We start from the raw sequence: 21,955 nt of genomic DNA on the forward strand, positions 1-21,955 counted from the left end.
TTCTACTGCTATCCCACAATTGAACTGAATGAATTATATATTCAAATAGAGGCAATTGTCCATGAAGCTTCCAGTATTCTACTGCACTCTGCTGGTGGTATATGAATAGTACAGATTATAGAGCCAATGTATGATACACATACTCAAACAAATGAATCTGTACACACACAGAAGACACATCATCAGTTTGCTGCTATCCCTTATACTTGCAATCACCAGTAAAAAAGCCTTATACTCTTTAGTAAACAGTTTTAAGCTCCTACACACACAGCATAACTCATCATTGTCCTGTACATCCCTCCCTCTGCAAACCCAACATCTACCTGCAGCACCATACACACCCTCCTCCATTCACCTGACTGTCCACTCCGCCTGTCTCACCACCATGGAGAGCAGAGCTTTCAGCCGCTCTGCTCCACAGCTCTGGAACTCTTTACCCCCGTCATAAGGAACATGAACTCACTCTCACAATTCAAGTCTGCACTTAAAACCCACCTGTTTATAATAGTCTCTTCCATCCGATTCAATTGCATTGTCCTATTTTAACCTGTTTTTAATGTTGCATTCTTGTAATTTGATATACTTTTATGGGTTTTTTTTGTTTGTTTGTTTCTGTTTTTTGCTGTCTACTCTAATTTATTGTAAGGTGTCCTTGGGTGGCAGAAAGACACCTATGAAATAAAATGTATTAGGATTTTTATTATTATTATTACAAATGCAATTTAGTTATGGCTGATTATCTGAAAATGATATATAGTTTACTTTTTCTTTCTTGTGGTTCTTTTTCCTATGTTTTTTTGTATTTCATCTTGATCTTCGTTTAAACTGAAAACTTGACACAATGGTTGTTAATTAATATTAAACTAATTGAGTAAACAACCAAATAAATAAATAAATAAATAGTTCCGCTTCCGCTGAGCGCCAAGGGGAATTATGTTGACATACGTCACTTCCGTGTCACAGTATAGTCGCTTGTCATTGGCAGAGGCTCGTGCCACGCCCACGACGCCCCGTGCTTGTGTTTCCCGCGAACTGGCCGCGCTCGCGCCGTGACGCTGTGTAGCAGGGTGCTAGGTGATGTCAGAAGGCCCGGGACGCTGCCGTTAAGTTTATTTCAAAAGTACTGTTATAAAAAGACGTGAAAGTCGCACACATGGCGAAGCAAAGCTCTCTTTTCAATTTTTTCACCAAGTCTCCGCCGCCGGTCTCCAAGCCGAAGCCGAAGCCGAGTCCCTCTCCGGCCGAGGCAGACCTGCCTTCCTCCGTGGAGAAGTCCAACTCCTCTCCGAAAGAGCAAGCTAAACAAACACCGCAACAACAACAACAACCAGCCAAGAGCAACAAAGTTAAACCTAAAAGTAACTCCAAGTCTGCGAATGGAGGATTCAACAAACTCTTTGGCGACAAGGCCCCAACAACCAAACAAAGGTGAGTTAGCGGTTATAATGCTGTGAGTGCTGGAGACACGTCGTGCAGTTTTTCCCCCTCTCGTGTGAAATAACGCAGTTTACTGCTGCAGCTCCTCTGGTTTTCATGTAATAGTTGAAGTCGGCCATGCTTGTAATAGTGCTTGAGTCCACGCAGAGCATGCTGCCCGTGCTTAAAAACGTGGAGACTAAATGTGAAATACAGTAACGACTGTCATGTGATATAGTCAAGACAACGTGGGCTGTCTGTAGTTAAAGCCACATGAGCTGGTGTGCTGCTGGCTGTTGTTTTGGCTTTGTGAAATCAATTATAACACGTGTGTCCTTTTTTCATATAAAGTCAAGAATGACAGAATGAAGTCCAGGACATGCTTTTATTGTGTTTCCTGGTGTCAATATAGGAATGATGCAGGACTGTTAAAAAGACCTTTACAACACTTTGGCAGCATCTGCCTCTTCTATGTAGTTGTCTGCTGGGGAGGGAGAAGCATGGAGAGAGACTCAACAAAGTGGTTAAGAGGGCCAGCTCTGTCCTGGACTTCCCCCTAGACTTCATAGAGGAAGTGGAGGATGTTGGCAAAGCTGGCATCCATCATGAAAAACTCCTCTCGCCTCCTGCATGAGACTGTGGGGGCCTTAAACAGCTCTTTCAGCATCACACTGCTACTACCACCATGTAAGAAGGAGCGCTACCACAGGTCCTTCATTCCAACAGCTGCCAGACTCTTTATGTGATGAGTGAATTTCCTCCCTGTGGGTTAATTAAAATCTTGTATGTTTTTGTCATTTCCCCTTCCTTCAGCAGCCCCACATGCACGTTAAGTGCCGGCGCCCTCGTCTGGGCAAAACTGGAGGGACACCCCTGGTGGCCCTGCATGGTGGTACCCCAACCTCTGAGTGGACAGCAGATGAGGGGCCGTGGTCGGGACCAACGCATACACGTCCATTTCTTTGATGAACCCCCTACTAGAGGATGGGTCAGCACCAAATATATCAGAGAGTACCAAGGTTGGCTACAATTAGTTCCATGATTAATGATATTAATAATCTTAAAGCTGTAAATATAATGTGCTTTATCCTCCCTGTAAGCTACATGACAGTATTTGCTTTTGTTTTGCAGGCTCTGACAGCAGTGATGCTAAATCGGGAGGTGTTTTCTTCAGTGGCAAACCTGTAATCCGTCGCGCAATGGAGCTCGCTGATGGAGTGATGTTTGACAGCCCCGAAAAAAGATTAAAGATGCCTCTTTGTACGGATCCATCTGATGAGGAAGAGGATGATGAGGATGAGGAAATGGAGGTGACATGTATTTAATTGCTGTTTCAAGAAATATGCACATGTCTACATTTTACAATAATTAATAACAATGTTATATCAAATCAGGTCAGTAATGCAGGATTTAAACCTTTTATTTTTACCTGTCCTCCTTTGTTTTGTTTTTAGCTTGACAAGTCAACAATGAGTGATGAAGAGGTCAGTGATGAAGATGAACCGAAAAATGAGAAAGCGAAGTCACCCAAGGTCAGTCGACGTTCGTCACGCGCTTCAACAGAAAAAGGAAACAAGGCCAAGCGCCGTCGCATAATTGTAGCCTCAGACAGTGATGGATCGGATGAGGAATTCAAACCAGAACAGGCTGCTTCCAGCAGCGAGGATGAGGAGGAAGAAGAAGGGACAGTGAGCAGTGAAGAGGAGAAGGAGAGCACTCATGAGTCCGAAGCAGACAGTCCTGTCAAGCCTGTGAAGCGCAAACGTCCTGCAGAAAAGCCTGCTGCTGCAAAAGCTAAGATACCTCCTACCCCGTCCACTGCACCAAAACGAGCTCCGGCAGCTGTTGCAGCCGATACGAAGTCTCGTTTGTCGGCTTTCTCTGCCCCTGACAACTTTGAGAGCCAGGCAAACGGATCAGGCACCGGTGGAGGTGCCACAATTTGGGACCATGAGAAGTTGGAGTGGTTGCAGGATGGTAGGAGGAAAGATGCTGGAAGGCGGCGACAGACAGAGGATGACTACGATCCGACCACCCTGTATGTGCCAGAAGACTTTTTGAACAGAAACACTCCTGGCATGCGCCGTTGGTGGCAGCTAAAGTCTAAGATGTTTGATACAGTCATTTTCTACAAGGTGGGGAAGTTTTATGAGCTCTACCACATGGATGCTGTGGTCGGAGTCAACGAGCTGGGACTAACTTTCATGAAGGGGACCTGGGCGCACTCAGGCTTTCCAGAGATCGGCTTTGGACGTTTCTCAGATGTACTTGTCCAGAAAGGCTACAAGGTGGGTCGTGTGGAGCAGACAGAGACCCCAGAGATGATGGAAACGCGTTGCAAGGCCATGGCTAAGCCCACCAAGTTTGACCGCGTGGTGAAAAGAGAGGTGTGCCGGATTATCACACGTGGTACCCAGACCTACAGCGTGTTGGACGGTGCTCCCTCTGAGAGTCAGAGCAAGTTCCTACTGAGTATAAAGGAAAAGGCTGAGGAGGAAAGCTCTGGTCGTTGCCGCACATATGGAGTCTCCTTTGTTGATACCTCTGTGGGTTATTTCCATGTAGGCCAGTTCCCAGACGACCGTCACTGCTCACGTCTGCGCACTCTGATAGCACACTTTGCTCCCGCTGAGGTGCTCTTTGAAAAGGGGAACCCATCTGTTGAAACACGCAAAATCCTCAAGGCCTCCCTGTCCTCTGCCTTGCAGGAAGGGCTTAATGCAGGCACCCAGTTCTGGGATGCTCAGAAGACTCTTAAGACCCTTTCAGAAGAAGATTACTTTAGCGAGACTGCTGGCAAGGATCAGGGGGCAGGAAAAAATTTTCTTCCCGCTCTTCTCAAGAACATGACCTCTGAGAGTGATTCACTGTGCCTGACTCCTAAAGAGGGCTATGAGCTGGCACTGTCGGCGCTGGGTGGATGCATTTTCTACCTGAAGAAATGTCTGGTAGACCAAGAGCTGCTCTCCATGGCCAACTTTGAAGAATATATTCCTGTTGATGTTGAGATGGAAAAAGCTGCCGGACCTGCCAGTTTCTTTGCCCAGACTCGTCAGCGGATGGTCCTTGATGGAGTGACTCTGGCAAACTTGGAAATCTTTCAGAGCGGGTCGGGAGGAACAGAAGGGACGCTGCTGGAGCGTTTGGATACCTGCTCAACCCCATTTGGCAAGAGGCTGCTGAAGCAGTGGCTCTGTGCCCCTCTGTGCAACCCCACATCCATCAACGACCGACTGAATGCAGTGGAAGACCTGATGGGAGCTCAGGCCCAGGCTACTGAGGTTTCAGACCTGCTGAAGAAGCTTCCAGATCTGGAACGCCTTCTGAGTAAAATCCACAGCATTGGCACTCCTCTAAAGGGCCAGGATCACCCTGACAGCAGAGCAGTTCTCTATGAGGAGGTCACCTACAGCAAGCGCAAGATCACAGACTTCCTCTCAGCACTGGAAGGTTTCAAAACCATGCAGGAGATCATTTCCGTCCTCGCTCCAGTTTCAGATGAATCTCGTTCCAAGTTGCTCTGTCAAATTGTCACCCTGAAAAGCGAAAAGGACGGGCTCTTTCCCGACCTCTCTGCTGAACTCAAGCGCTGGGATACGGCCTTTGACCACCAGAAAGCCCGCACTACTGGTGTGATATCCCCTAAAGCAGGCTTTGACCCAGAGTATGACCAGGCCCTGGCTGGAGTCAAGAACTGCGAACGCGAGCTGCAGGAGTACCTGGACAGACAGAAGAAGAGACTTGGCTGTAAAAACATGTCCTACTGGGGAACTGGGCGAAACCGCTACCAGATGGAGGTGCCTGACAGCGTCTCAGAGAGGAACATTCCTGAGGAGTACGAGGTGAAATCCACAAAAAAAGGCTGGAAGCGTTATGTGACAAAAGAGTCAGAGCGACTTTTCTCAGAGCTGCAAGGATTCGAGGAGAAGAGAGACGCTGCTGTGAAAGACTGCATGAGGAGGCTCTTCTACAACTTTGACAAGAACTACAAAGACTGGAAGACGGGCGTGGAGTGCATGGCAGTGCTGGGTAATTGCATCCCTTTTGTTCTTCTTGATCCTTGACAATGCAGGTGTCTGCTCTGAAAACGTTTCCTGTTGATGTTACTGATATGCCTCTATAATGTGTGTGAGATGATGATGATGATGTAGCACCAGTTACAGTTGCTTGTTAAAAATCTGAGGAACTATTTCTATTCAAGACTTGGCTAAGACAGTAATTAGTTTGCTTTTTACTCTTATGCAAGGTGTGCGCTGGTGTCTGTTCCTTACAGCAGAAGAGATAATTGCAGTTTTTCACTGATCTCTGGTGCAGTAACGTAATGTGCTTATAATGTGTTTTTCTAGCACTAGGCCATCCATCAACCATAGGTTTATTTATTTAGTTTTCACAGAGCTGAGCTGCAAAGTCATCCTGAGAAAGCCGTCGGATGCCTCTTTACTTCGTTACTAGTGACGTGTCGATGTTTTTTTTTTCAGATGCACTGCTGGCCTTGTCGCGCTACAGTCAGGGTGGAGACGGACCGATGACCAGGCCAGAGGTGGTGCTCCCTGAGGGTGATGACCAGGTGGCGCCATTCCTTGACCTCACTGGATCCCGTCACCCTTGCGTCACCAAGACGTTTTTCGGCGACGACTTCATCCCTAATGACATACACATCGGCTGCCCTGGCAGCAGTGAAGACGACGAGGAAAAAAACGATGCCTCTTGTGTCCTCGTCACAGGGCCAAACATGGGTGGAAAGTCTACTCTGATGAGACAGGTGGGTCACTTAGAGATGTCTATTGATCTAGCAAATATTTTATTATTTTCTCTGTGTGTGTATAAAACCACAAAACAGGAATCATGATAAACTGGAACTAGAATTTCAAATCTGCATGGACACAGGTCTGTTTGAAGTCATGTTGACCATACTGTGCTGCTCTTTTTTCTACAGTGTGGACTTGTGATCATCCTAGCTCAGCTGGGCTGCTACGTTCCCGCCGAGAGCTTGCGCTTCACACCAGTCGACAGGGTCTTCACTCGGCTGGGCGCCTCAGATCGCATCATGGCTGGTAAAATCACAAGCCCCATCAGTGTGCAGCAATGTCTTTAAATTTCTGCTACATGGACTGATCTTGTATTGTCCTCTACATCCTAACTAGGAGAGAGTACCTTCTTTGTGGAGCTGAGTGAGACTGCCAGCATCCTGCATCACGCTACAAAACATTCCCTTGTGCTCCTGGATGAATTAGGTAAGTCTTTGTTGCTTTATAGTAACTGAACATCACTGGCAGTCGCCTCAGCAAGTGTTTTGGGGATGTAACCATTCTGCTGTGAACCGTTTCCAGGAAGGGGCACAGCCACATATGATGGCACAGCGATTGCCAGCGCTGTTGTGAAGGAGCTTGCTGAGAAGATCTGCTGTCGCACGCTCTTCTCCACACATTACCACTCCCTGGTGGAGGACTATGCCAACAACCATGCTGTGCGGTTGGGCCACATGGTGAGTACAGCAACAGCAAACATGCTAAATACTGCAGTAGCAGACAGCTTGAGAGTGTGAAAATGTAAAAAGCTGCGGCTGAAATGATGAGCTTGGGAAATATCTTCTGAATTCTGTTTGTTTATTGCATTTTGTTTTATTTGGTTTCTTATCCGTTACACCCCTCATTGCTCTTTTGGTACAGGAAATGAACTTTCTCGGTTTCATGCAGAGCCCTTGGAGGTGTTTTATGAATTTTCTTTCACCACACAAATGAGTTATTTGTTCCTTCTGAATACTAATTAATATACGAATTGAGAGATCGTTCTCTATAAACTGAATGAAAACATCTAGAGAGGACATGGACAAGTGCATTGAGAGCAATAACTTTAGATTTTAGCTTGAGAGAATGAATTCAGTTGTTTGTGGGCACAGCTGCTTCCCTGTTTCTATCAGCGGCTGCTCCTCTAACCACAACCTGCAACTGATGTTTCTATTACTTGTGTGATATGATGCAAATTACTTAAGGGAATTCATTTTGTGCACACTTTTTTTCACACAACAGCTTGCTAATTGCAAGTGGATTTATTTATTATACGCATAAATGCATAATTTCAAGCTCGTGCTTGGTGTGTTCTGTAGTTGCACACACCTACCATTTGTCTGAGTGTGTTTATTTGTGTATTCTGAATCATGTAGTGTGTAATATCCTGGTTTTCTCTCTCTCTCAGGCATGCATGGTGGAGAATGAATGCGAGGATCCAAGTCAGGAGACCATCACGTTCCTCTACAAGTTCATCACCGGTGCTTGTCCGAAGAGTTACGGCTTCAATGCTGCTCGACTCGCCAGCCTGCCAGAAGAGGTCATCCAGTCAGGTCACAGGAAGGCCAGAGAGTTTGAGAAGAGCACCATCAGCCTCAGACTCTTCAAGTATGTATTAGTTTTGGGGTTAATGTATTCTGTAGCTACTCCACCTCATGTTACTGCATCCAAAGAAAAGATGCCAAAGCTTTGTTCTGATATTTTCCTTCTCTCCTCTCGCAGGAAGCTTTGCCAGTTTGCTGAAGATGCTACACTGGGAAACACACACTTCGCTTCACTCATTCAGATGCTCAACAACCTGTAGTTTGTAGACATGCATTGTTTTTGTTGACGTTTTGTTCTGAGCACTTGGAAAAAACACTACTGTAATGATCTAATAAAGTTTATTTTTAAAAAATGACAATGTTTCATCTAGGAAATTAAACCCTTTTAATTCACGCTAGCGCCTACATAACGGTTATTGAATACTTCACAATATATTAAGTCTAGATGTTATGATACATGCATACATTTCAGTCTGTATGAGAACCCACAATCACCAGTACACATGAATGGGGAGGAAGGGGGGAGAGGGCAATGAAACCATATAGCGCTGTATATAGATACTTGTCTCAGCTTCAGTAGAGTAAAAGCCTTTAAATTCTCCAGCAACATTGTCAAACAAGGAAAAGAAACAATCAGAATTTGCTGTGCTTTCACAAGACTTGCCTTTTTCATTTGTTTTTCTCAGACCTAATAAAAGTGAAATGACTCCCTCTGCCCCTCATCTGTGCCCATTATTGAAGCGAAGGCGAGCATGTTGAATCTAATACAGGGCGAGATGTGTATAGATTATATAATCTACATAACTGAAATCAATGACAGGTTGAGTGTACAACAGACGGTACAACCATCCAATATCCTTGGATAACTTCCTAACTGATACATTAAAATATCAGCAAAGTGTTTAATTGGTAAAGAAGAGACTGTCGTCATTGGAATATCACAGGTTCATCAGGCTAAACAAACACCACCTCTGAACTGTTACACGACCACAGCCTCGAATAAAAAAAGTCTTGTTGTTGCCCTTTATCTTTCTTATTAGTCCTTCCTGTAAACTGCGACATGCATGACAGGCCAATAAAAACAGAAAATATGCATAGATTATGTAAAACAGAAGTATCACAATTGTTCAGCTCCTATACAATTTTTTTTTTTTTTTTTACAAAGACCCCAAACATCAACGCAGGTCCTGTGAAAGCACGTTTCAGCATCGATTTTTCTGTATTGCAAATGGAAAGGAGTCAACGTTGCTGGAGAAAATGTTTTAGTGTTTTTTTTTTCTCTCTCTTTTCTCTGATCTCTTTCACAGAAAGAAGTTAGATACTGCGACATGTATAATTACAGCAATTCTAGGGTATAATAACCAAAAAAATTTGAACACATTTAATAAAATAAAGACATTCAAGTACAGTAAGATTTTTGCATGAAAATACAAAACTACACAAAAAGCATTAAAATCAAAATCTCAACAGTTGTCTTGAGGAAGAGGGAAAAAAAAAAAAGCTGAAGTGCTAGGTCATTTTTCCCGTACATATCATACGAGCACGTCGGTTGCCCAGTGATGGAAGCATTTGAATTGGAGGCATTTGCCTCCTCATGAGAAAAGTTGTGCCTCTTCTGACTGAGCGTCTGTCCGCGATGGGTCTGTACATGACTGCGGTATGTTGTTCATCTTAAAAAGGACCTTGGAGGATTTTTGTCCATCTCACCGGTTTCACTTACTTGACCAAGCCAACACACTCACAAACCCTGAGTCAGCTGCTCTTCACTCTGTCCCACACTGATTTTTCTTTGTTGTCAAATAATTGAAGAAAAAGGAAATGGCGAGGCATCCATAACCAGACTTTTTTTCTTTAAATTCTCCTTTTAGCATATTCATGTCCAAGTCTTTTTTTTCTTCTTTTTTTTTAAGTCTCTGTATATGCTCTGTCAAAGTGAATCTGTATTTTAGTTTGGACCTCCTCCTCCGCTGCACAACTTAAAGTGTCTTATGCCCGTTACTGCTGAAGCGTAAAAGGATCTCGTGTCGTGTCGAGCTCAGTTGTGCTGCAGTGTATTGGACTCTATAGGAGGAGCCGAGTCATACAGTGTGTCTGTGTCGTGAGTCGGCTCTCCGGCTAATGTGCAAGGATTTGACAGCGTCCCTGCACCACAGTCACAGAAGAATCTGCAAGAGAGAGGACAAAAAAAATGTTGTTTAGAGAAACTCCAGTAAGGTGCAAAGATGAAAACATTTTATATACTTTACACTCCAGCTAAAACAACCCTGTGTTCGGTAGCCTGCCTGATCAAATGGTCTCTAGTGATCAATAAGACTGACCTATCGTGTCTGATGAACTCCACATCGTGTCCTTGGTGACACTTCTTGATGCAGTTCACACAGATGGCGTTGCGGTCTGTTGTGTTACAGGTGTGACACCTGCGGGAACGCAAATTGTGTTTGTCATGAAACAGGCGAACAGTTGAGGATATTCTAATCACCTTCGCTGCAAGTATAAACATAAATTACCTGTAAAAATCGTGCATTGGGTAGCTGGTGTAACTTGAAATCTTGTACAGGCACTGACCTCTGCTCACAGCCTTTTCAATGGCATCTTGATTGTTCATGATTTTATTATCTAGAGGAAAGAGAAAAGAGACTGGTTAACTACAAACCACTTACATTTTCATGTGTTGGCAGGAAATTGAGGGTTTTTCAAGAAACATTAAATTCTTTGGGAGTACCTTTCATTGTAACATTGACACCAGATGCAAGAAACAATCCCCCAAAGCGATTGTTGAAGATCTGATTACCCTCCAGGGTTGCTGTGGCATGATTGGTGATCTCAATACCTAGTTATAAAAAAATAAAACACATAGTTCAAATGACAGAACTCCCTGCGTCCCTTTAGCAACACATACTGCCCCTCATAATAACTTCACACAGACATATTTGTAAGGATGTATAAACAGGACTACAGTCTATGTGCAGGTGTGACCCACCTGCAGCAAAGCCGTCAAATATCCTGTTTTTCCGCAGTACAGGGTGACTGTTGGTGCTAATGAGGACTCCTGCTTGGGCATTTCTGAAGATGTCGTTTTCTTCTAACAAACCTGAAGACAGAAAACAGACTTTCAGCGCCACGGTTCCACTGGCACACTAAAATATACTGCAATGCACCAACACAAACTAAAGGGAAGACAATCTTCGATGAGCACCCCCCCCCATTTTAGTTACCTCTTCCTCCGTTGAATATACAGATGCCACCGTCTCTCCCATCATGGATCTTATTCCTCCGTAGGGTGGGGTTGCTGTCCGTCTTGATCCACACTCCTGCCATAGCATTGTCAAAGATCTCATTGTCCTCGATGAAGCCCAAGCCTGAAAAACACAAATACATGTTTCATTATTAGGGCAGCAATGGAGAACTGTCACAACTGTCACCATATCACTATATTAGCAATGTCCAAGGAGGCCACTGACTCCCTGTCAGGTGTCAACAAGTATATTGATTTCCCTCTTGGGAGGAAAAAAGGCACTCTAAAAAAAAAGGTCAAATAAAACAAGACTGCTCTGCTTCTCACCTGAGTTGTAGACCAAAATGCCTCCATTCTGGCCTCCCCAGATCTTGTTTCGCCTAATCTTGGGATTGCTGCCAGTCCTGTCAAAAAAGGACACACAAGAGTTTATCCACAGCTTCACTCACGATAAATGCTTGTACACAATAAGGCAAAATTTGCATCACTGTCATTAAGTGATGCAAATTTTGGGTGTTTGGGTGAATATTTCTATATTACTGTCATTTTCCACAAACCTAATTTGAACTCCAGAGTACATGTGATTGTAGATATCATTGTCTTCCAGCACGCCATGACCATTGTCATAGAAGTAGACCCCAACCTGTTTAAACGACAGCGAAATTTCACATTTATTCCTGGTATTAACATGCCTTTTATGAATTAGTTTCTATGTGATGGAGCTACACAACAGATGTTTTTAAAACGGAGAATACTAAGATGGTCTGCAATCTGTGATCACATATGCCAGCCTAACTACATCACCTCAGATAAAAGTATCATATTTGCTTCTGGTTTGTCACTTTACATTTATTTATCGTCATTAAACTTGTAACCAGCCTCTAATCTTACCTGCTTCCCGCTGTGTATCCTGTTCCTCCTCAGTACTGGCGTACTGCCCGTTGTCACCCACACTCCTGCCAGCGTGTTGCTGTACACCTCGTTCTCCTCTATGACGCCTTGTCCTTTTTCGTGCTGCGTGATACAAAACCACCATACATCACTGCTGTGTTTAGGATTTACAGCACGAGAAAGTTGTGGAGGTGAAAACAGCGATGTAAAAATGCTGCTGGTGTAAGGTAATGGGTTTAATGGCTGTGTCTGATATTTACCACATAGATGCCACCGTGCTGGCCGTCATGGATCTTGTTGTGTCTGACAATAGGGCAGCTGTTTGTCCTGATCTGGATTCCTGCCAGGGCGTTACCATAGATGTCGTTTCCTTCGATGAGACCTCGGCCATCACCGAAAATATACACACCACCTTGGTTGCCATTAAAAATGGCATTGCCTCTGTATTATGACAAAACGTAATTTTTAGGACATGATACACCTGTACAGTTTCCATGATACTTTCAATACTTGCAACACTGACCTTATTGTGGGGTCACTGTTGGAGGTGATCCACACCCCAGCAAAATTATTTGCATAGATCTTGTTTTCAATGAACTGGCCGCGGCCCTTTTCGTGCACGTAGATCCCCCCCGTCTGACCGTGATGGATCTCACAGCGAACCACTGTTGGGTTGGCGTACGCTTTCACCTCAAAGCCGGCTATACGGTTCCTATGGATGTTACAGCTCTCAAAGTAACCCTGGGAATGGACAGAAGAATTCAAAATGACTTTATATTAAGGACTTGTAAAACCAACAATTTACACTTCCATAATGATTCTGCTGTTTAATCATACTAAAATCAGGGTCCTTAAACTTCACATATACAGAAAAGCATCATACAACTGTGGCATTTCACTGCAGCAAAATGAGGCACAATCACTTCTTGCAATAACAGTACAATGCAGTGGTCAGTGAACGGTGTAGCTTACCATGCCGTGGTCAAACGTAAAAACGCCCACATCTCTGCCGTGGTGGATGTGATTACGTCTGATGATTGGGTTGCCATGGTTTTTCACCCAGATCCCAGCTAGAGCGTTGTTTGAGATCTCGTTGTCTTCGTATATTCCCTGAACCATAAACAATGTTATATGGTAAGTATACGGCTTTGACATTTTCACGTCTATTTTTAACCATTTGTTTTATTTTATATTATTATGTTACATGTAAAAAGGTTGGTTTTCTAGACGCTGTTTATAAGAAAAGCCAAGAGTGTTTGAGAACTGAGAAAGGTGGACTCTGCTGCTGTTGTTCAATTAGCTACAGTGCAGTGTTGCAGTATTCCTAACACTTAAACAACACAAGTAAAAAGGTGTACATTACCTGTGCATGGTCTGTGATGTAAAGACCAACATTTTCACAGTCACTAATGTTGCAGTGCTTGATTGTGGGACAAGCACCCTGGCCGCTGACACAGACAGCCGACCCCACTGAAACAAACAGGACAGAGATTTATTGGTACATTAATATATGTCAAACAAAAATGTGTGCCCTGTGGTGGATGGTTTATGGATTCTAAGTAAACATAAAGTAGAGCAGCGATTCCCAACATTCTTTAGCATAACTTTGTTTTTCGTCTTTCCTATCCCATTAATCATCTTGCAACCCCTCTGATTTATCTTGTGGCCCTTTTTGAAGGTTGGGAACCACAGAAGTAGAACAAAGGTGCAGCAGTGTTACCTGTGCATGTGCTGCGTATGATGCAGTGGTCGATAATGGGGCTGCAGTTGACTGTAATCTCCAAGCAGTGGTGTGCATTGTGGTGCTGGGCGGATTTATCATCAGGATTGAACTGCAGCGGAGAGCAAAACAATTGACAATTGCTTTTAACCACACTGAGTGCATATGAACCATTTAGGTCATTTAAAAAAAGATGGATGCACTGTACATGTGGCCTATATAGACGCATAAAAAAAAGAGAAAATGTCCTCTCACCCTAATGGTCATGTATCCAACATAAGCGTCTTCGGAGCCTTCCATGAATACAAATGTAGAGTCTCTGGTATTCTCAATGATTACTTTTTCTGCTACTTTACCAGGAGCTACAAAATAACCACAAAGGTTTAATTAATAAGAGTCGAGGCTAAACTGAATGACACAATGAAACTGTAACCAGTTCAGACATACATACCAGCTCCAATCATTGTGATAGGCGACTCGATGTAGATCCATTCATCTGTGTAAATACCAGAGTGGACGAATATCAGGCCGTCAAAGTGAGGCTCCTGGCCCCCTCCGAGAGCATCCTCAATGGTGTCATAGTACTAGAGGAGACATCACGAGTCAGGTGAATGACATACGAGACGTAATGAGTATTAAAGTGGTGGGAAAAAAAGAACTAGATGTTACTTACAAACATGTTATCTCTCCCTTTGTATCTGGCAGGATTACTGTAGAAGTGTTCTGCAAAGCCTGGCTTCACATGTGCTCCTTTGTACTGTAAAGGAATTATTTATTCACACACATGAGAACAGAATAATTCGTGCTGAAAATTTCGAGACAACAAAGACATTGCATTTTGAACAGGATGGTGGGAAAACAATCCTAAAGGTCAATGTATCGCAAAGGAATATAATTTAAACACATAGTTCTCCTGAATACTGAATGTCACCATTACGGCCTGTGGTGTTGCCCTTTCACATGACATTAGCTGCCTATGCACAGGAGGATTTAATGTCGCAGAGAACAAACGTTTGGCAGCAAAAATATTCAAGTAAGGATTAAAAGAGGTCAGAGGGGGTCTTAAAACTACGTTTTAAAGTTGGGCAAATACTGAATCATAATTTTTTCTGCACATAGAGGCAACTTATACATGAAACTAAATATGTTTCAAAGCACTTTAGGGAGGTTTTAGTAAAAATTACTTTCTAGTTTTATGTATTTTTTGGAAACAGTATTTCCCTCTTCTAGTATAAAGTCAAAGCTAAGACACATAAACATAAAAGCCATGATAGGAGAAATGCAATGTCCGTGCCCGTGTCTCATTTGCTTCATAATAAAATATAAACTCAAATGAATCAGTAAGTAAGCCCACAGGAGGTTCCATACCAGCTGCTGAAAACTTTCCTTCCACGGGTTAGGCTGCTCATACTCTTCTGGGTTTATCTGGTAGAACTTCCCTGCCTCGGGGTGCATCATGGGCCGCGTGTATTCAAAAACTTCCATGTACAGCCTCTTCCTGAAATAGGAAAGAACAACAGCGATTAACACCCACCACATCTCATTTGTGTCCTAGTCTTTGTCTACAATACAGAAGCTCTGGTACACCAGACTTCAGTAAAACGTCATTGTTTGTGATGTTTAAACTATTAAAACGATTTTGCACCACAGTTGAGACAGTTTTTTGTTTAAACATATTCATAGTGATATGACCATGGTTGGCTACTTTCTTTTGATTGTCTGTCTACACAGTGAACACATTACTGACTGGTTATTTTCTTTGAAACTCTGCTTCTTACAGTCATCAAGATGTTGTTCTCTTTACAGTTGTAAAACTCGTTTGCTCTTCTATATCGATATTTGAAATTCAACATAAAAACATAAAGTGCTGTTTGTATCCTGGTCATTACACACAATAGCATCCATTGGAAGAGAGGTTCCCTACAGACAAATGGAAAATAGCTTTTTGATCTAATGTGCCGTCAATTTCCAGGACTAGATTGTTTGTAATCACAGCAGAAGAAAAGCATACTTCCCTCCTGCGTCTTTACACAAACTGCTTTATAAAAGGTAATATGAAATAAGAATAACATGAGCAAGTAGCTACAGGACTGTTGTGGTTCACCTCCCTCAGAACATTTAAACTAAGTATTGACTAAATATTTATCAAATACAAACATCTAAGCGGCCGTTAAACTGGTTATTAAACACACAAAAAGAGCATGTGTAACAAGTAACACAGTGTGCTGGTCATCAGTAAATGTCCCCAACACTATCAAGTCTCACCAGAGGATGGGGTCATTGGCCAGCTCACTGAAGCGCTTGCACACACACGCTGCACGGCACAAGTCCTGCTCCAACAGGTAGGAGAAGATCTTTAGCACCACCTCGTCTGGAAGCTTCTCCTGCAAATACTGCTCTGCTGGAGCTGCTGGTAGGAGGAAGACCATGAAGTTAGAATAAAAGAAAGACAGGGCTTTGGGTGGGGTTGGACAACAGCAGTCATACGAGCATATTTATAGCAAGATCCCTTGAGGAATGATAAATTCAAAATTCTGCTGAAATAACGAAGGCTCTTTAGAAATATTAAAAACACTTAACATTCTGAATTGTCCCATCACTGTCCGCCCCCTCAAAGCTTAAAGTCAACACTCTCAGTCAAAGTCTAATTAGAAACTTCTTACATTTACTCCGACCTCAGTGCGTATTGATTTAACAGCCTGGCTACTTAAAAGCCAGTCAATCAGCAATGTTTAATTCTTGCACTGTAGTTACGTTTGGGGGTGTGTTATTTAGACTGAATACTGTATTCCATGGTGATTAATAAGCTTATTAACTGAACATATATAAATATATAGCTGTTGTTATTTCTGTCATATTTGCTATTTAGAGGGGATTTTTGTTGAAACCTGTGTAGCTACTATAATCACAACACAGGGCAATGTGACAGTGTACTTCAACACCAGAAGGCCAGAATCATATGCCATCTAACGGGGCAAACATCTATTTCGGGCGCTTTGGCTAAAACTGAACTGCATGAAAATGATGCCAAATGCCACAAATAACAGACTCTATAATTTCCACTTTGTGAAACTCTTGGTACTACTTCATGTCTTTACCAAGGATGTTTCTACAGAGATCATCTGAACTCTTGACGAAAGCTTGGTACCATTATACATCTTCTTGTTTGTCTAAAACTTGTTTTACGGCTGCCTGAGTGAAAAAGACCCCTCAGTGTCAAACTGAAACTGACATTTTTACAATTTGCATGTATTCATGACAGACATTGTAAACAACAACTTAACACCTGATATGTTGCATAACTACCAACTACTAGCTAACACGAGTGACTAACTGTATTTTGCCCCGATTAACCTTCTGATGAATAACACTGCTCTTGTTGTACTGTACAGTAATGTATATGTTCGTAATTACCTGGTAAGTCTTGACATTTTCCTGACACTCTCGGACGCTTAGGTCGGTGTCCGAAGTTTTCTGTAGTCGAAGTGGAAGCACCCTGTCAGACAGAATAAAGATCACAAGACATGTTTAAACACTAATTATTGTGTTTCATTAAAAGGAGATCTTTGAAGGATTCCAGGCGAACGCACCTCCATGTTTGTCTTTGTCGGACAGACTGTTCTCTTGGGTAGAGACTTTCTTCTAAGTTGGTACGGACTATTCTGAGCTCCTGGACCGGATTCTTCTGCAACCATATCTGCAGGAACGTCCTCATCTGTAATGCAACCAATAAACCAATCAAAAATACTGAAATATGCAACAGAAGGAAACACAAGGGAAACAAGTATCTGATGTACTGTCGATAACATATTCATGATGACGATGGTAATTCATGATGTAGAATTTCAAATACACTTATCGAGAAAGTGAGTCTGCCACTGAATATTCTTGAGTTATCACTCACTGTGACTTCATATTACACAGTGTTTTCCTCTATTATCTTCTCTGCGGCCATAAAGCATGTGTAACTTCATCTGCAATGATGGATGTTAACTTGTGTGTGTGTGTTTCAGATATTTGACTGAACAACAGATTCAAATTTAAACCTTCAATTTGTTTGCCATACATATTTTATATTCAGTAATTAAAAACATATTGTAACGACAAATTACCATAAGAGTATTTAACACAAAGGTCACACACACCAATTGTTTAATTCCTGCTCTGTGCGCTACATATTGATTACAGATCTATCAAAAGGGGATTCAATCAAGAGAAAAACAAAAGAACCATAGCATCAACGCTGAGCTGAACCATATAAGGCTATTCACCATGGCATGATGAGTTGATAGCTACCCCAGATGGGAGATGTAAACTCCCTGCTTGTTGCTCTGGTAGCAAGGATGACTCTCCTCGGCTACTAGGCCAGTAACCACTACAAACACTGTCTGTGTAACAAACTGGGCCAGTTAAAGCAACTTGTAATTGTAAACAGGAAAAAAATAAACGCTGGATCACCAAACTCTGTTTGATTAAAACATCAATTCAACTGCAAATATAAACACCATGACATGAAACGGACAAAGATACGGCTGTTGACCTGCTACGACCCACACTATCATTTATTCATTTAAAGTCACCTTAAAATGAGCTGCACTGTGAACACATGGACAGAGGGAAATAGGTACTATGGCAGATCATGGCAGAGAAAACTGATAATTCGTAGGATGAGTATGACAGGTCGTTCCGCATTATAATTGTTTTGTTAATATAATCAAGTTGTTAGGTCTTGTTTACAATCACTGTTGTGAGAAATAAAAGTAAAAATTGATACTAACATTCCAGCATGTAGCTAATCCACATAATAACGTTGCATTAGATTCAACAACCAATTGTAACTGTTGTTGATCAGTGTCCCCCCAGATTGACTGTGTCTCTATTACTGGCTTTTAACTACAGCAACTATGATTGCAGAGCATCCCGGGCTAATGTTTACTTTGAAACATTGCAGCCAGTATTCGCTTACATTAACACGGTCTGTTGTCACACACAGCTACTGCAGAAAAACCCAAACATATTGTGACTGACCGCCGTCTGTACGTGAATTACGAGCTTTTTTTCACGTTTTAACACTGTATAAATATAAATGTTGGAGCTTTTCAAAAAAAAAAAAAAAAAAAAAACGCCAGATAGCCAAACATGCTAATAATAACAGCTAGCACAGGCTAGGTTCTGTTAGCATGCTACGACAACTGACAAAACCACTTTGTGTACCCTCGCCCGCGTTTGTCACTCATGAATAAAGCAAACAATTGGCCATTGCTTGTCGTTTTCACCACTAATGTAACGTTAGCTGACAAAAAAAAACCTGAATTGGGCAGCGGTGTGAGGTCAGGCCCGACTCGGGGCACAAATCAAGCAAAACAAAGCGCGGCCTGAATGCTAGTTACAAACACAAAAGCCTCGGTGTTTCCTGACTGCACAGCGACGCTTTGAGACCGCTGTTGGGCGGTCTCCCCACACCGCTTTAACACAACAACCAACGCTGCGCTAATATACACACCGCACATGAACACAAGGTAAACACACAACATCCCATAGTTAACACAATTCAACCCCACGGCTCGCTGTTTGACAAGCCGTCCGGCGATGCTAAGGCTAGCCCAGCTAACATCACCTCTTTCCTGGTGGTTCCTCTCCGGCTGCACCGGGCGCGGCCTCGAGACTCGCCTGGGTCTTCTGCTAACGTTACTTGCTCTGACGGAGTTCATTTGGGGTGTTGTTAATCTTGAAGAAATGTCGAAGCCTTCACAGCAGAAGAGGCGACTCGAAGTGCATCGTCTATGTCTTTTTCTTCAGCATTGCACGATCTGCCATCTTCAGCCGTGGCTCCTGAGAAACGTCTCGCCGTGTGTTATTCCCGTTCCCCTGCACTGGTGTTACGTCTTGCCCCGTTCTGATGAAGCAGGAGGAGCCATAACAGACGGGCACAGTCCGTCAGGCCTCAGTCACATCACATGGGAGGACCTCTCGCCGTCACGTCACTTTCCCCCTTTCAGGCGGTCTACTCAACGGTGATATGTTTGCATATCAGAGAATGTTTCTACAGTGTTAAGGAAATAACACCTAGAAGGAAATTGTTCTGGATTGCTATATTTATGGATATTGATTGGCATGAAGCCTGGCTTCTTCCCTTTAAATGCCGTGTCACAAATAAAATCAGAGAATTACATTTAAAAATACTACATAACATATACCCATGAAAATTCCTTGACATCGATAACAAATGTACCTTTTGTAAAACCGAACCTGAAAATGTAACTCGCTTATTTTATGGTTGCCCATATAGTAGTACATTTTGGAAAGAACTTGAAAACTTTATACTGTGTAAAACAAAACATAAAATCAGCATTGAGGGGAAAAAAAACATTATTACTTATTTCGAATACAAACAAAAGAAACGATGCATCATTGTCAACCTCTAAATTATACATCCATAAATGTAAATTTCAAGATTGATCACCATCATTTAAGCTATTTTTGATTGAAGTTGATTATTATTTTAAGTCTCTTAAGTTAATTACTAATAGAAAATGTATATCTATAATGAATATTCATGCAGATATTTTTAACCAGTAACCTGTCACAACAGTTATAGAACTTTATTTATATGTAAGATTACAAAGTCTGTCACATCTAAGTTTTATTTTTGCTTTTTTGTTTTCATGCTTTTTCTTTTTAAATCTTATTATACTATTATGTAACTATGCCGATGTTACTACTGTACAATGTGAACTAGTATGACTGAATTCCTTATTTGTTTGTTTTTTTGTTCTTTCAATAAAGTTTGAAAGAACAAACACCAGCTCAGCCATTCATGCGTCCATCATGAGCTACTGTTTAACTCATCTGCAGCCCACCATTACATTTACAGTTTGAAGCTTTATTGATGGAGATAGTGTGTCCTGCATGCAGAAGAACCTAATTCTACTAGTTTGTCTTTAATCCTTTAGATTGCTATCAAATTATTATTGTCTGTGACACTTAAATGCTTTGATGGTTTTAAACAGATTGTGTATCTAACGACATGTTCATTTCACTAAACAATGCATGTGTAGTTTAGTCAGGGGCCCAAATAGGTTGAAGTTTGATTTATAATTTGCATAATCCGCTACAATAAATTGTGATTAAGGGCTGATCTGTGATGCCAGAGTCGATCATCACTAGATCTAAGAAAGTTGTCCTTGACAGGAAACCATACTAAGCCACTAAAAATGCTTGGTAAGAAGATTATTTCTTAGGGAACAATGATTTTTACTATGCAGAGCTTAGTTACAAAGCAGAGCTCTCACTCACATAATCTCAAATCAAAGTCAAAGTCAAACCTTAAGACAGAGTGGAATCCATTCATTTATTTTATACCTGCAAGTGCTGTAAATGACTGAAGACCACCTCACATAACTGCACTTATTATGTCCTGATGACTCCAGCTCATGGACAGTCAATGCAATTAATCAGTCATCAATCATCATAAGTTAATTATGTAAAACAGTGTCTTCCACACTAATCAGAGACCATAGTGATGATTATTTTCAGTGGAATTAACTGCTGGATGTTAAGAAGTTTGTCTCACAATGGCAGAGTAATAAATACATTCAAATAAATATCAAACAGTATCACAAAATATCTTTACAGAGTCTTTGTTCAGTTTGACAGGAGGAATAATCCTCACTAGTCTCACAAGTCAGTATGACACATGTCAAATCTAATAAACATGTTTCATCTTTCAAACATCTCTCAGTATTGTTGACAGCTTTTGTGATTTGGTGCAACTTTGGCTTACACAGCATAACGTGAATGCATTCTTAGGTAAGAGGTTGAGCTGAGTGAACAATGCTCAAGTAAAAGAGGGTAAATAAGGATTATAGTAATCTAGCCACAATAATGAAACCTATGCAGCAAATTATTTCAGAACTTTAAAAAAAAAGTTGTACAGCTCAAAGATAGGTAGCTTGTCTGATGGTGGTGCTGTTCAGTACAATCAAATGAGAACACTGAATAAAGTCTCACATGCACCCTTAAAAATAAAGATTCAAGTCAGAACCTAAAGTTGTTCTTCATGGTCATGCCATAACATTTTTAAGTTCTGCAAGGAACGTTTTACCTATTGGTTCTTCAAAGAACCAGTTGCTGCAAAGAAACGACTTAAAACAACCAGTAATCAGTATTACAAATAACCTTATTATTTTACATAAAAGCACCAAAAGTGCTGCAATTATGACTTAAAAGTTCCCCAAAGAGCCGCAAACGGCAAAAGATGGTTTTTCGGGATAAAAAGGTTCTCCAGAGAACTCAAAGTGCTCCAGCGCAAGAACCAGTTTTTGTAGAAAAGTAGAGAAAAGAAGAGTGTACTGTATAGCTG

General features: G+C 42.0%; 2 protein-coding genes across 5 annotated transcripts; one reads left to right on the forward strand and one right to left on the reverse strand.

Annotated features, from left to right (window-relative positions):
- The first annotated feature begins 971 nt into the window (after window positions 1-971).
- On the forward strand, window positions 972-8,103 carry msh6 (mutS homolog 6 (E. coli)). Of its 2 annotated transcripts, none has more exons than XM_019270212.2 (10): window positions 972-1,428; window positions 2,233-2,435; window positions 2,548-2,726; window positions 2,871-5,445; window positions 5,895-6,178; window positions 6,353-6,470; window positions 6,561-6,650; window positions 6,747-6,901; window positions 7,612-7,811; window positions 7,926-8,103. In XM_019270212.2, exons 1-10 carry the CDS (start codon window positions 1,154-1,156, stop codon window positions 8,005-8,007), a joined length of 4,161 nt encoding a protein of 1,386 aa, XP_019125757.2. In that variant the 5' UTR covers window positions 972-1,153; the 3' UTR covers window positions 8,008-8,103. The 2 variants fall into 2 exon arrangements, with proteins under 2 accessions (XP_019125757.2, XP_010728752.3); XM_010730450.3 differs by having other exon boundaries at window positions 973-1,428; window positions 2,230-2,435.
- Window positions 8,104-8,889: 786 nt separating this feature from the next.
- Window positions 8,890-19,590, reverse strand: fbxo11a (F-box protein 11a). 3 transcript variants are annotated; one of them, XR_002042655.2, is made up of 22 exons: window positions 19,211-19,590; window positions 17,184-17,308; window positions 17,008-17,089; window positions 15,859-16,003; window positions 14,962-15,091; window positions 14,267-14,350; window positions 14,045-14,177; window positions 13,849-13,955; window positions 13,594-13,705; window positions 13,237-13,343; window positions 12,846-12,983; window positions 12,397-12,614; window positions 12,134-12,314; window positions 11,874-11,996; window positions 11,540-11,625; window positions 11,310-11,386; window positions 10,963-11,106; window positions 10,728-10,838; window positions 10,470-10,577; window positions 10,313-10,363; window positions 10,066-10,164; window positions 8,890-9,912 (listed from the first exon to the last, which is right to left on the reverse strand). XR_002042655.2 is itself a non-coding variant. In XM_010730470.3 (22 exons), exons 1-22 carry the CDS (start codon window positions 19,302-19,304, stop codon window positions 9,783-9,785), a joined length of 2,640 nt encoding a protein of 879 aa, XP_010728772.1. In that variant the 5' UTR covers window positions 19,305-19,586; the 3' UTR covers window positions 8,890-9,782. The 3 variants fall into 3 exon arrangements, 2 of the variants coding, with proteins under 2 accessions (XP_010728772.1, XP_010728763.1); XM_010730470.3 differs by having other exon boundaries at window positions 10,255-10,363; window positions 15,859-16,000; window positions 19,211-19,586; XM_010730461.3 differs by having other exon boundaries at window positions 10,255-10,363; window positions 19,211-19,586.
- Window positions 19,591-21,955: the final 2,365 nt, after the last annotated feature.

This window comes from Larimichthys crocea, chromosome III (assembly GCF_000972845.2).
Source record: "Larimichthys crocea isolate SSNF chromosome III, L_crocea_2.0, whole genome shotgun sequence".
Classification (NCBI taxonomy): Eukaryota; Metazoa; Chordata; class Actinopteri; family Sciaenidae; genus Larimichthys; species Larimichthys crocea.